A 15244-nucleotide genomic window follows, 5' to 3' on the forward strand; every position below is an offset into this window, starting at 1 on the left:
ATCTTAGATTCCAACTCCTTGACCCGGCTCGCAACCAAATTACCATTATCACCACCATCTTGTTTGATGAGAACATGGTATCATTTTGGATGTCTGAATCTGACTATAACAATCTTGTCTCTCAAAATGCTGCCATCAAATTATTTAGAAGCGATTCTTGGGAATCATTCACTAAACCTAAAATTATTAAAAAAGATTAAGATAATTGAATAAATACAAATATTAATATTATTATTTATTATTATTTATTAGTTTAAGATTTCACAAGATAAAACTCTATGGAATTGAGCAGAGTAGCCAGTAGCAGCACTGAACCCGATAAATGCAGTTCCATTATCAAGACCAATACTACCAAGATCATATTTTAGGTTGTTGATGATAATCTCACCATTCATAGATACAGTTATAGTTGGTTGTGGATGTGATTTGGTGTCATAAGTTATGATACTTTCGTGGATGGCTCCATTGTCTATTCTAGTCGATGGTGTTCCCCATCCAATTGAATATTGGTGTCGCCAATCATTTGGTTGTTTTCCTTTGGTTTGAATTGATATATGATTATTATTTGGATCTCCTCCATATTCATATCTTGAAAAAAAAAGATAGATAGCGAGAGTCAATTATAATTACAATAATATTAATAATAATAATAATGTAGTAGTAGACATACGTATCAAACTCAATAGCAACACTATTGGGAATACCAGCATACCCCATTGACGAACCATCAGACTTGTGATAGGTTCGGTTACCATTAGGAGCATTTTGAATGACAAAAGCAAGTCCATCACCACTTGCACCGTTGACAGGAGTGACTTGGAATCTAAAGGTAGCAGTGAATCCACTTAACACTCTGATCTTCTTCTTACTCCAAATAGTACCAGTTTGTAGTTGTTCTTGAGATGTCAATCTAAACGATGGAACAGTGTCATATCTACCACGAACAGATCTCATTTTGACCTCTTTTGCTTCATCGACAGTCTCAAAGTGAGCACTGATCATGTTGACTGATTTAGTTGTCAACACAAACAACGGAAGATATGAAAAGATTGCATTTCTGGTATAGATGTTACATAATACTGCAAAGAATGCTTGATTCAATCTTTGATTATCTTTTTCCATCTTTGCAAAACAAATAAATAAATAAATAATTGAAAAATAAAACAACAAGATATTCATTCATCATTGGTCTCTCCCTTGGCCCGATCTAAAATTTTCCTCGTCTTTTCACTTTTCTTTTTTTTTTAATAAAATAAATAAATAATTAGTTGATGTTCGATTTATTCAAGAGAATCTGATGGTTGTTGTGTATAGTTCTACACTATACTAGACTTGTTCAATGTGACTGTGGTCATCACTGACACTCGAGTCAAGAGAGGATGAAGTGATGGGAGACTGCAGTGGAGTAGATGCAATGTGAATGGTGTCTTGGATGACTTCTCCGACTGCTTGGTTAACAATGGTGTCCTTGTTGTTGTTGCTGTTGTTATGGGGTATATCAAACACTCCTCCTCGTCGTAGATCATGGTCGGCAGTTACAAAGTGTGCAAGATTAGAATCAGAGATGTTGGCAACCGAGCTCAAAGAAGAGAATGATCTAGTGACTGTACTTTGACTAGATGTCAATGTTGGTACTTGTTGTTGTTGTTGTTGCTGTTGTTGTTGGGAATTGACACTAATACTTAGTTCACCAGCACTACCATCTTTTCTAATCGTACGTATACTACCTAGTGAAATATGTGATGTAGACTTGCTCAAATTCGATTCTTGGTGACGAGCAAACCTAAAGATAAAGAAGAGATTCTCCAACACCATAATACCATAACACGACGACCCCAACACCAAGAAAATAATAGGTACCCTTGAATCGGTTGGATACGACGAATCAACAATATCAAACAACACATTCAACAATGAAGTAGTCAAGAATGTCATTCCAATAATCAATCCAGTTCTTCTAAACTAAATGAAAACAAACAAACAACTAAGTAAGTACATTCATTCAATAATAATAATTAAAGTAAATTAAAGTTAATTAATTTCAATAACTTACTCTATTTACATTTCTAGAGGAAAGTCTTTTGGCTTTTCGATGGATTAGATAGCCAACAAAACTAAATCCAAAACACATGAGTACAAGCATGATTGACCTATACGAACTGTACAATCTAATGAGTGTCGCATTTTGTTCGGCAGTGATAATTGTATTGTTTGGATTATAGGCGCAGTAGAGGTCAACCACCATACACACCGTCTCAATAGACACTGACAAAATAACAACTCCTGCAAAGAATTTTGGATGTTTGATAATCTTGTAAATGGGATCACCTTCATAAAGTGAATTGATCCTAATATATATATATATATATATACATATAGTAATTATTAGTTAATGATTGGTTCATTCTATCTATTTATTCTTGGTGAGGAACATACCAAAACAAAAGAATCATTAAAAAGGATAAGAGAATGGTCAACTCTCCATACTTTTCAAATATATATGGTACGTATTGAACTTGGTTCAATGTTGCTATCAAACTAATAACAATTACTATAGGTATGGTATATATAAAGATACAAATTAATTAAATGGAATATAAATTATAGGGATGGATTGATGGATATTTACGTAGAATACCGGCACAACATATTATATGGGTGATTTGATTTAATTTACAAAGAGTCTTCTCTCTAAGGATGACGACAATAGTTCTGATGGCTGAAAGTAGAAATACAACCGAGTGAAAAGCGAGTAATAGTTGTGTTGACAATAATCTTTCATCGTCATAGTTTTTGGGTTCTAACATTGTTGTGGATGATGACAACGACGACCACGACGATCCTCCTCCAGTAATACTGCCACTATTACTATTGTCCATGATGGATTATCTATATCTATATCTATAAGTATGTATGTATGTATGTATGTATGTATGTATGTATGTATGTATGGTTACTTTTAAAATCTCTATCTAGTTTGTCTGTATTAATATTATTATTATTTTAATTTCCAGGATTCGTTTTCAAAAAAGATTATTATTATTTCCAATTTTAGGTGTTTAGATTTTATGATGGATGATTATTATTATTATTATTATTAATATTATTATTCTTCTTTCTTCCTTGTCGACAAGAGTGTAATGATGAAAGCTTAAAAATATACTACATTCAAATCTATCTATCAATCAGTCAACCAACTCGAAACCGGACAAAGGAAGGAAGAACATCATCATCATCACATCCAAATTTGAAACATCCATCATCATCATCAAATTAAAATTGATAATTATCAATGATGAACGAATACTCACACCACCACCCACACAACTGATATTGGCGGCATTGGGTAAATGAAAATGAAAAAGATATCCAAAATAAGAATCGGGATGCAAACAAACAAATAATCCCCCTCCCTTCCCTTCATATATATATACATAGAATTTTACCCCCACATATCATTTCAATATTTAATTTTTTGTGGGTATATATCTAGTTGGTCATACCATCACCAAAAAAAAGTGTGTGAGTAATAATGGATGGATATGGTACGGTACGATTTCCAATATATATTAGAATACTAATAGAGTGGTTGGTAGGAATTTTTAGAATTTATAATAATTATTTTGATTTACGTTCATTGACAATGTATCTTACCTGTAGGATTGATAAAAATAAATAATAAATGATAATTAATTGTGTTTGAGAATCATCACAATGCCAAAAAGAGATTATCCAATTTTATAAGAATTTTAAATTAAAATCCAGAGGTATATATGAAAGATGGAATAAATTATCAGAGTATTGGGGTGGGAGAATGAACTTGATCTATCTATCTTTCTATCTTATCTACTATTCCATGGAATAGTTTAAGTTCAACTATCATTTAAAATGTTGAAAAGGAATAATTTATGATTACTAAAAAAACATGGGGAAGTTATTAATTATTTTGGTTGATCATAGTTTCTTTCCATTAATAAAGAAATAAATAAAGAATATGATTATTTATTATTATTTCATATGATCATTCATTCTAGAAAATGAAATGAGGACTAGAAATGAGCAACATAGATGTCTTTTTTTTTTAAAAGTTCATCATATTATCAAAAGAGTTATTTTTAATCTTTCTCACTTCACGTTGCTGACCCAGTCAGTTCTCACCCATCACAAAACTAGTTTAGTTTATTATTCAATTCAATTTAGAGAATCAACTTTTGAGGAAATATATATCTCTGAGAGATATATATCTATATAGTCAATTAATCAATCAATCAGTCAATCACATATATAGTAGTATAGAGTAGCTAGTAAATAGATCGTAATGAACATCTGTCTTTATCAAGAAACAACATCAATCATCATTAACAACAAACACAAACATATAACAATAGATTGCTACTATAATCAGTGTTGATATACAACAACAGCAACAGAAACAACAACAACAACAAAAGAGAGAGAGAGAGAAAAGAGATAAAGTAGAGAGTAGAGTTGATCTTTTTTTTTTACATAGATAACTTATCAACTTCTTCTACTACTTCCTTCTTCTTCTTTTTTTTTTCCCTTTTAAAACACCCTCACACTCTCATCATCCATCATCCATCAACCCCACTACTTTACTTGCTTGTATCATTTACATAGAGGTATATAGATAGTCATATATATATATACATTTAAGAGTAAACAAACATTTAAAGATGGATCATACAAAACTAGTCATTTCATGGTTACATTCACTCAGTCAAGATGATCTATGTCAAGTGCTGACCGACTATAATCAAGATGAATGTGATAAGCTGCGTGCAATGTATACAAAGTACAAGAACCATGGACTATGTCTGTTTTTGCCGATGGACGATAGTTTTGGACCAAACTCCAACACAGAGAGTAATGGTTTCCCAAAGTACTCGAGCGGCAGTAGTAGCAAGAACAACAAAACACAAATCAAACATTTGGAATACAGACCAAGAACATCTTTTGTTGATATTATTCAACCTATTAAAGAAGTTGATGAAGCTGAACAAAGGTAATTTAATTAATTAAAAAGACCGCAGAGAAAGAAACAAATAGAATAGTCGTGACTAAACTTTAACCTTTTCTCTTTTCTTTTTAGAATATTAAATTTAATTAGATTCTGTAGATCAACATTGGATTATGATACATATACAATTGAAACAAATCCAATAACGACCAAACAACTATTGGAAACATTATCGATATTGACACAAAAATCATTCCTTTCGGTGGTTTGCCATCTCGTATGGGAGTCTTCTGTGAAAGAGTTTCGCAGTGAGACACCAGGATGGTTTACATCCAAAGGCTACTTTTCCCTTGGCGATTATATCGCCGTCTTGTTTGAAAAACTTATTTGGACGAGGTATTGTAAAGAACAACATGTTGATCCTCCATCTTCTTCCTCGTCAACTACAACAACCAATCCTTCTCCTTTAACCAATTTGGTTATTCCTCCTCCTTTAATTACCTCCTCATCATCATCGTTGACAAATTTAAATACAAATCATAATGGGATGATTGGGTGTGGTTCAATTGGTAATATATCATCTTTACTTGGAAATGCTTTGTTGAATGCTCAACAAACAACTTCTACTACTACTACTACTACTACAGCAGCGGCAGCATCAGTTCCATCAACAACATCAACAACATCTACAACATCGACAACAACAACAACAACAACAAGTGGTTCGGGTGGACGCAGCCGATCATCATCATTGTCATCAACCAATACATTTAAAAAGGATCGTGGAGGTACTCTTCGAATTTTAGATCCAAGAAAAAAGGCTTTGAAATACTTTTGGGAACATCTATCGATTATTGAACGTGAAAGATATGCTTCTGGTAAATTGGGAAACATCCTCTTGCAATCTCTCAAAGAGGAATCAAAAACTGAAAGTCATTATCATGAACAACTTGATAAACTGGTTCAAATGTTAAAATCTACATTTGATTTTCAATCGAATAATATTACTACCAATAATAATAATAATAACAATAATAATAATAATAATAATAATAACTCATCAGTAAATACAACGCCATCACCTACTAGTAGTATATTAAAAAATAACAAAAAGGATAATAATAATAATAATAATAATGATAATGATAATGAAATACTTGATGAAAATAATAATGATAATAATAACTCATCACCAAATGTAATTTCAACTACGTCTACAACAACAACAACAACAACATCATCATTATCATCATCAGCAAATAATCATGTTATTACAAAAAAGAAGACAAAGGATTCGGGTGCTAGTAGTAGTAAAAGTTCATTGTTTCTTGCCAATTCAATTGCCAGTACGAGTACGGGTAATTTACAGTATCCTCCATCATCATCGTCGTCGACATCATCGACCACTACGACACCCACAACAACACCATCCATTTCACAAATCAAGTCACTTATTGAAGAGGCATTGATACGGCATCCAGTTCGCTTTGTCGAGTTTTTATTTTTTTCTCCTTTGGATCGAGCTGGCTCTATCATTGACAACACCATGCGACGTATAGGCCGAGAGTTGCAGGAATACTACACCAACAAGCTCTCGATCGATTTGATCAGTCCAACCAACAGAGCCAGTGGAAAGAGCAGCAGCGGCGGTGGCGGTGGATCAGCCGGCAGCACACCAGTCAAGAAAAAGAAAAAAAAGTTGATGTCACACACATCGCTGTCGTCGAGCAAAGACAGCATCAGTAGTGGAAGCAGCATACAAAAGGATGGCGCTGGTATTGGTATTGGTATTGGAGGAGTGAGTGGTGTCATGATTGGCGGTCAATCAGAGTCCAAACAACAGACGGCACGAAAGAAAAAAAAGAAAAAGGAGAAAAAGACAAAGATAAAATCGTCGACTGTCGAAGACAACATGTCAGAGGAGCCCGATATAGAGACCATCCAGACACGTCCGAGAAGACATTCACTGCCCATGGAAGTGGAGTCAATCAAGGGTACGGGTGCACCGATCATGAGCACGACCGAAGACGAAGACAGCATCTACCACCAGTCCGAGGGTGACTTGGACTTTGAATACTTTTCAACACCGTCTACCAACATTATCGATCAAATGAGTCGGAACATAAGCAGCACCAGTAACGACAGAATCATCACCAAAGGTACCACCCCCAAAAAGACACCTCTTTCAACTTTGGAATTACAGTCTAGTCACCAACAAAAGAATCATCATCATCATCATCAATCCAATGCAGAGAATGAAGAGGAAACCAATATGATGGCTATAAAATATGACGATGATTCAGTAGATTATGAAATATCAATTGAAGATGATGACGATGAAATGGAATGCGGTGGTGAAGATGATCAAGATGAACAACAACAACAACAACAACGACAATCATCATCATCAACAACAACAACAGCAGCAACAACAACAACAACAACAAGTCAGAAACAAGAAAATGAATTAAAAGATGAAAAAGATGAAGATGAAGATGAAGAAGAACAAAATGAACAAGAGCAAGAGGAAGAGGAGGAGGAGGTAGAAGAGGATAAAGGACAAGAAGATCATGGTATAATGAAAGATCAATTATCATTTATTTCTACACCATCCATTGCAAAACCTCCTCATCCTCCATTATCCATTCAAGGTAATACAGGAATTGTAAAGACACTTTCCCGTAGCTTTGAAGGTCTTTCAACGCAATCTGTAAATAGTTCTATTTCATCTTTGTCATCGTCGTCATCTTCCTCGTCATCATCATCATCGAGTGAGAGTACAACGTCAAATCCAACCACGACATCTACTACACCCTCTGGTAAACCATTACTCAAATCTTCATCAACACCCGATGCAAAATTACCTTCCTCCTCATCACCCAAACTTGGAGTCAATACTACCTATGGGCAACACTACAAGAGTGTTGCAGCTGCTGGATCCACCACCAGCTCCAGTACACAATCAACTGCAACTTCCAAACCAGGACATAAACCTGCACTCTTTGTTCATAGCAATCCACAACCAAAACAACCTGCTTCACATCATCATCATCATCAATCACATAAATCGTCATCACCATCCTCTTCTCTTCCACCTATAGGTGCCTCAAATCCAACCGCTATTTTTAATTTCAAGAAACCTTTTATTTATGGACAATCATCATCTTTTTCTCAAATGGTAATTGGTTCAATGAATAATAATAATAATATTAACAGTACTAGTACACATGGTAATCTTACTCCACAACATCAACAACACCAAAATCAAACAAATAATATACCACCAAAATTAAAAGTTAAAACTCATTATGGTTCATCACCATCCAATGGTGATTCAGATTCTTCAAAACCAAACAATCAACAGGAAGAAGAAGATGATGAAGATGAACAACAACAACAACAACAACAAAAGATACAACAACAAGAACAAAATAATGAAATTGTCAATGACAATTCTGAATTTGAAAGTATACAAGATCAATTCAACCAACACAATGATGGACTCTCTATCATGGCAATGTCTTCTACTACTACAAATACTGTTGGTCAACATATCAGTACCACTGACCAAGAGGAAGAAGATAAATACAAGGATTGGAGACACAACAAACTATTTAATCAAATACAACTTTTCAAACAATCAAACTCATCACCATTACAAGTTTATTTGCAACCATGGTATGACCCACCATTGCCATATCCACATCCACTGTTTTCAATCAAACTTCATCAAGAGATCTTGGACTTTGTATCAGATGTTGGTGATCGTACCTATCCACATGTTCAATCGTGTCATCATGTGATTGCACTCATCAAAGGAGTGGTAAAACGTCTATGGCCAAATGCAGAGATTGATATCTATGGCTCATTCATGACTGGTCTCTGGCTTCCCTCAAGTGACATTGACATCGTCGTAGACTATAACAAAAACATGGCTATTCGTCCTAAAAATGCTCAATTTCTATTAGAGGTTTTGGAAAAACAAATTCGTCATGATTTAAATAGTTTTATTCTTACAATGTTATGTATACCTTCTGCCAAGTATGTAAAAAGGAAAAAAATATATTATAATCTTTTTTTTGAATATTTATTTATTTATTTTGTTTTGTTTTTTATTTTAGAATACCTGTTATAAAATTGGTAACAAAAGAAAATATAGCTGTAGATATATCATTTAGAGAATCACCAACATCACCACATACAGGTATAGCTGCAAGAGATTTGGTTGCAGATAATGTTAAAAAAGTAATTGGATTGTATCCGCTGGCAATTGTTTTAAAATGGTTTTTAAGAGATCGAGGTTTAAATAATACTTATAGCGGTGGATTAAGTTCATATTGTTTAGTATTAATGTTGATCAGTTTCTTGAAAAATAATGAACATTGTCCAAAACATTCAAAACAAAATAATCAAAAAGATAATCAAAATAATAACAATCAAAATAATAATCAAAATAATAATAATAATAACCTGAATAATAATAATAATAATAATAATAATAATAATAATAATAATAATAATAATCCAACATTAAGTGCAAAACCTTGTAAATGTGATTATGTAGATCAAATTTCAGGTTTGAATATTGGATGTGCATTGATGCGATTTTTAGAATATTATGGAGTCAATTTCAATTATGCAACAACAGGCATTTCCATTGATGAATCTCGTTATACTTTTCCTCTTGATGAATTGGATAATCAACCCACCAGTACAACAACAACATCAACAACTTTTACATCTTCCTCCTCTACTACGTCATCAACAACTACAGGAGCACCACGCGATTTTTTTTTATATGTTAGTGATCCATTTGCACCAGGTAGAAATGTAGCAGCAGGATCATTTAATTTTGGACGTGTAAAGGCTGCATTCCAATACGCATTTGTGTCTCTTAGCAATGCCAGCATGAAAGAGTCATTTGAAAGAGAATCCATTTTGTCAAAGATCATGACTCCAGACAAAAAATTTTAAAACTAATAAATCAACAACAAGCATTGTAAATGATTCATAATAATCAAAGATAATAATAATAATCCAACACAAGGTTCAAAGAATCAAAGTAGTAATTGTATTGAGTTTTCATCAAGATTTAATTGATTGGGTACTCAGTAGTATTTGCATCGTCACCTTTGTATTTCCGTTATTTATCTCAATTCCAATTCAACTGAAATTTAGGCGATAAAAGAAAAAGTTTTCATCGTTGTTTATAATAGTTATATTTGTTTGTATATTTTATATATATAGTTGTATTATTTATATTGTAAAAAGGATTTATATCGATTGATGGAATTATTACCAAAACGACCTTCTACTTATGTATTTGGGGGTATGATAGCACTCTCATTATACTTAAAGTATCTCGAAAACAAGTCAAACAAAGAAAGTAGTAGTAATATTAGTGATAGTAGTAATAGTAATACATTGGAAAGAATTAAAAAGGATTATTACAAGTTACCAACCAACCTAAAGATACATATCATTAATGATGTCGATCAATGTGATCGATTATTGTTAAAGTTGTACGAAGATGTGATTAGAAACATCGAGCAATTAGATTTTGAAGAACAACAAGAAAAGGAACTTGAAAAACTAATGAATGGTAGTCAAGAGGATGATGAATCTTCTTCGTCGTCATCAACAATCAAGATCATATCACCTGAACAATGTAAAGTTGATATGAAACATTTAGAACAACACCAAATCGATAAAAAGAAGGAAAAACGTGAAAAGATGTTGGAACGCGTTCTTGGATTGGATGCTGAATGGGGAAACTCCAAGTCAATGGCTGAAGCAAGCCTACGCGAAAGCAATGGAATCAAAACAAATGATAAAGTGGCATTGATCCAAATCGCATTCAAAGACGAGGTGTTTCTCATTCAATGTCTGCGATTAAAGGCGATTCCAAAGTCGTTGCAATTGTTGATGGCCGATCATCGCATTCTCAAGGTTGGTGTGTCGATTGCACAAGACGCCACCACCATCATCAAGCATCTTGGTATCGAAGTCAAGGGATGCGTTGATTTGGTGCCACTTGGCAACATGACTGGATTCGACGGCTGCGGTCTCGCCGCCTTGGCAAAGTCTACAATGGGTGTCACTATTGACAAGTCACACCATATTCGATGTGGTCATTGGGAGAGTGAACAATTGACACCCGATCAAATCCACTATGCAGCCTGCGATGCTTGGATTGGTCGTGAAATCTTTAATGTCATGTATGACAAGCATGTCGATACGCACAAGACTGAAATCACACCAACCGAGTTTGTTTCACCATTTATTACATCTACTTTCAAGATCAAAAACAAGAATGGCGGTGGCGGTGCTAAATCAGGATCATCTGCCGACTCTCCAATCAATGCCAAGAAAAAGAGTAGTTTTGCAACATTGATACCCGATGGTAGAGTGTTGTATGACAATTGTCTCATGTTTGCACAGGATGGTGAAACGTTGCTGTGCAACATTAGTAAGAAAAAGGTTGAATGGTATCTCTCTCGTAACTTGGCCACCAAGTTTTGTGACGATCCAATCAAGATTAAATTAACCTTTACCCCAAAAGGCAATGGTCATGCCGAAGATAAATACTATCTCTCCAACAAAACAAACAATTGTTGTGTTTGTGGGTCTGGAAAACAATTAATGAGACACTCAATTGTACCTCATTCTTATCGTCAATATTTACCAGTCAGAGTTAAAAGGTAACAAGAGAGATAAAAATATATATATTGTTTTTGATGTACTAATTTGTATTTTTTCTATTTAGTCATAGTTCACATGATGTAGTATTATTATGTTGTGATTGTCATTTACATGTAAATAGAAGAATTCATTTAATGAGAATGATGATTGCCAATGAATATGGAATAGAGTATGATACTGGAGCCGATAGCATGGAAATTGATATGCAAATATTAAAGCTCACAAAACAAGCTGCTGTTTTGATGCATGCCATGTACCCAACCTCCTCAAAGAAATCGGTTCAACTCCCAGCCAACAAGTTTGAAGAATTCAAGAAAAATGTTTGTCAACATCTCAACAAGGAGGAATTGACTCTGGAAGACTTGACGAATCTTGCCAATCAAAACCCCAGAAACAAACGACCAGACTATATCCCTCACGAGAAAAGAGTAATGGACACGGTCATTTCAAAGGGAGATCAAGAAATTGAAAAGTTTATCGTCAAATGGAGACAACATTTTGTTCAAGTTACCAGTCCAAAGCATTTAAATGAACATTGGGATATTAATAAGAAAAGTTTTCAAAATTAATAAATCAAATAAAATAATAATTTATCCTAATATTTTTTATAATATACAAGTGGGAGATCCTACTTCTTTTTTTAATAGTTGTATTTTTTTTCAATACAAGAATTGTATAAATCCAAAAAAACATTCTCAACATCAAGTCCCAATGTTTGGAGTATTCTTTCACCATCTCTGTTTAATTCATACCCTACTTGACTTGAAACAAGGTATTGAAACATTTGATAGTTGTTGGAGATAAATATTGGTCTAGAGAATCCAGGTCGTTGAGATTGTAATTGAACTTGTTGGAGGAGGGATGCATCCTTTTGGAGGAAATGGTCCAACAAGTGTGGAGGACCGTTTACAACGATAAAGGATAACCACTTTTCGAGTGTTGTCTCATTGGGAAATGTCTCGAGCATGTACTCTACAATATTAATCCTCCCTGCTTTGATGGCACTGTCCAAGTTTAACGATGGCTTGGAGATGCTGTGGATAAGTTTGAGAAACTCCAAGTTGCCATACTCCATACAAAAATTTTGTACACGTGTCCTCAACTTGCTCGATTGACAATACTCTTTGTACAAGTCGATTGAAGAGGTACGAGCAATGAGTTGGAGGAATTCCCAAAGTTGTTTGACACTCTTGTTGATGATGGGACGATTAGCCAATCGGTGTCGGTGTTCTGGGCTGACCTTGTCAATCAAAAGCGCGTAGCATTCCTCCGACACGACTTGTACCTTGAGTAGAGGACATGGCAGAAACTTGAATCCCTTGTCCAACATCAACTTGACCACCTCGTATGCCTCGCGACCAGGACGATTGAGCGCGCAATGCATGGCATACTTGTACGCATTGCTCCCACTGTACCGCTCCAAAATAGCAGGTATGTGTTGTACCAGTGCATGTTTGTATATGTATCTTTGAATGCTCTTTCTAAAGTACCGATAAAACGACGAGTGTATAAAGTCGAGTATCTGATGAATGTCGGCATGTGGGTCGTCCAATTCAGCGGCGATTGAATCCACACCCCAATTTACGATTGCTCGGTCGATGAGTGCTGCGTTATTCGCCTGCATTGGATGTCTCGTCAAAAAGTTTGCTACCTTGGCTTGTATTGCTTCGACCTTGGATGTGATACTCGAGTGTCTCAACAAATCCTTTTCCTCGAGGTCTTTGTGAGCGAGCATCCATTGTACGACCGTCGGAGTCCCCGAATTAAACAAGTACCATGAAAACTCGTTAGTGTAGGGTACCTTGCTTTGGATGAGCAGTTCGAGTACATCGTATCGCGACGTGTCCATTGCAGCCTGGTACACACCGGCCGTAGACAGTTTGATCGGCTCGGTCTGCTCCAACAAGATGCGAATCACCTCGATCGAGGCACCAGCCGGATCCCTCACCACCTCTCTCAACAAACTAGGAGACACAAACATATTCTGGTACCGAGTATACACTTTTCTAAACACCTCTACATCTTTGATGACTGTGCATGCCAATGTAACTGATTTGGCGTCTGTAAAAGGTACGTCAAATCCTCTATCCATCTTGTCAATCAGCAATGATACCAATCCTGCACTCAGTATCTGACCAGCAGTATAATAGTGATCATACCTATGTATCCTCGGTAGATCAGTATACTTTCTATATATTTCTCTCTTGCACCATTTCTTTATTTCAAATGAAAGATATCTATTTTGATATACTACTTGAAGGAATAATGATTTGTTCCTAGAGAGAAAGCAAAAGTAGATATTAGTATACTTTAAAGTACAGGATATAGTGATAGACTATCTATTACATAACATACATTAATACAAATACAAAAATACACAAATACAAATACAAACAAATGAAATGCAATGACACCTGCAGGTGTGTGATATTAGTTTGTATTTTTTGAAGTGTCAATGGTTTCAAAGTATTATTAAATAGTATTATAAATAAATAACATCCTCATCAATTGAGTTGAATGGGTCTTTGATCAATAAAGATGGTGATGATCGATGTGATCATTAACAAGTTTATTAATTTTTTTTTTTTTTTGGTATCTAATTAGATAATGTTAGTTTCTGATCAGATGAGAATGCAAGGACAGACATCATCATCATCTCTTTAGTTATAGAAACTATTTCTGGATCCAGTAGATGCAGCTGATTTAAATTGAGTTTGTTAGATGATTGTTTGATGATGATTTGGATATAAATGAGATTGAATATACTACATACTTGGTCTTCCATTGTTGGGTCTTGGCTTGGTGCCGTTTGCGATTTTTGGTCCGTTTCCTCGGCTGAACATTATTGCTTGGAGTGATTGAGTTTAGTTGGTTGATTGATTATTTAAAGGTTGGTGTTAAGAGTGCAACAAATAAACTTTGTTTGTTTGTTGGTTGCTTTGAGAGTATACAGATAGTAATTGTACAATTGAATTGGAGTGAATAAATAGACTAATGCTGAAAGGCAAAGTTGATGATGTGTCTTGAGACCAGGGCCGACCTCCGACGAAAGATATTTTTGTAAAGAAAAAAAAAAATTGGGTCGAAATACTTTGTGCAAAGATACAACCAAAAGGGTAGAGATCTCCACCTTTGCTCTATGATATTTGCCTTGTGATAAAATTCAATGGATGAAGCAGATTCACAGAGAACTAAATATCTCGGTTGGGGTTAATGTAGTGCGTTACGAGTTACGAGTTGTAGCTACTACAACAACGGAGTTCATTGAAAAGAAAAAAGAATTAATTAGTTAAATTCGTTGATCATTATTATGATGATGATGACATCACAGGATGTAAGTACTTTCTATTAATTGCTACACTAATTAATTGTAATATATATACAATGTGTATTGCAATACATTTATTTATTTATTTATTTGTTTGTTGATCGCAGATACTACTGACACCCAAGCCAAGATGAACGCGATGTGATGTGTCATCAATAAAAAATATTATATTATATTATATTTTTTAATAATTTCCTCATTTTTGTCATCAAATTTTGAGGTTCAAAAACTGGGTT

The 15244-nt window shown here is 34.5% G+C and overlaps 5 protein-coding genes across 5 annotated transcripts; 2 read left to right on the forward strand and 3 right to left on the reverse strand.

Moving 5' to 3' along the window:
• Window positions 1-248: 248 nt before the first annotated feature.
• DFA_00642 (uncharacterized protein) lies at window positions 249-1122 on the reverse strand (the record flags this gene model as incomplete). Its single annotated transcript, XM_004358570.1, has 2 exons — window positions 249-588; window positions 671-1122. The coding sequence occupies 2 exons, from the start codon at window positions 1120-1122 to the stop codon at window positions 249-251; spliced, it is 792 nt and encodes a 263-aa protein (XP_004358627.1).
• Window positions 1123-1175: 53 nt separating this feature from the next.
• On the reverse strand, window positions 1176-2807 carry DFA_00643 (uncharacterized protein; the record flags this gene model as incomplete). Its single annotated transcript, XM_004358571.1, has 5 exons — window positions 1176-1235; window positions 1540-1962; window positions 2054-2348; window positions 2437-2530; window positions 2630-2807. The coding sequence occupies 5 exons, from the start codon at window positions 2805-2807 to the stop codon at window positions 1176-1178; spliced, it is 1050 nt and encodes a 349-aa protein (XP_004358628.1).
• Window positions 2808-2909: 102 nt separating this feature from the next.
• Window positions 2910-9952, forward strand: DFA_00644 (uncharacterized protein; the record flags this gene model as incomplete). The annotated part of the gene is made up of 6 exons (XM_004358572.1): window positions 2910-2915; window positions 4389-4482; window positions 4511-4623; window positions 4695-5023; window positions 5111-9019; window positions 9100-9952. 6 exons carry the CDS (start codon window positions 2910-2912, stop codon window positions 9950-9952), a joined length of 5304 nt encoding a protein of 1767 aa, XP_004358629.1.
• A 312-nt stretch (window positions 9953-10264) lies between these two features.
• On the forward strand, window positions 10265-12249 carry exdl2A (3'-5' exonuclease domain-containing protein; the record flags this gene model as incomplete). The annotated part of the gene is made up of 2 exons (XM_004358573.1): window positions 10265-11679; window positions 11745-12249. The coding sequence occupies 2 exons, from the start codon at window positions 10265-10267 to the stop codon at window positions 12247-12249; spliced, it is 1920 nt and encodes a 639-aa protein (XP_004358630.1).
• Window positions 12250-12320: 71 nt separating this feature from the next.
• On the reverse strand, window positions 12321-13529 carry DFA_00646 (uncharacterized protein; the record flags this gene model as incomplete). The annotated part of the gene is made up of 1 exon (XM_004358574.1): window positions 12321-13529. The coding sequence occupies one exon, from the start codon at window positions 13527-13529 to the stop codon at window positions 12321-12323; it is 1209 nt and encodes a 402-aa protein (XP_004358631.1).
• Window positions 13530-15244: the final 1715 nt, after the last annotated feature.

Source organism: Cavenderia fasciculata (genome assembly GCF_000203815.1).
Source record: "Cavenderia fasciculata unplaced genomic scaffold Scf_Dfasci-F-a-25c12.r2-5, whole genome shotgun sequence".
Classification (NCBI taxonomy): Eukaryota; Evosea; class Eumycetozoa; order Acytosteliales; family Cavenderiaceae; genus Cavenderia; species Cavenderia fasciculata.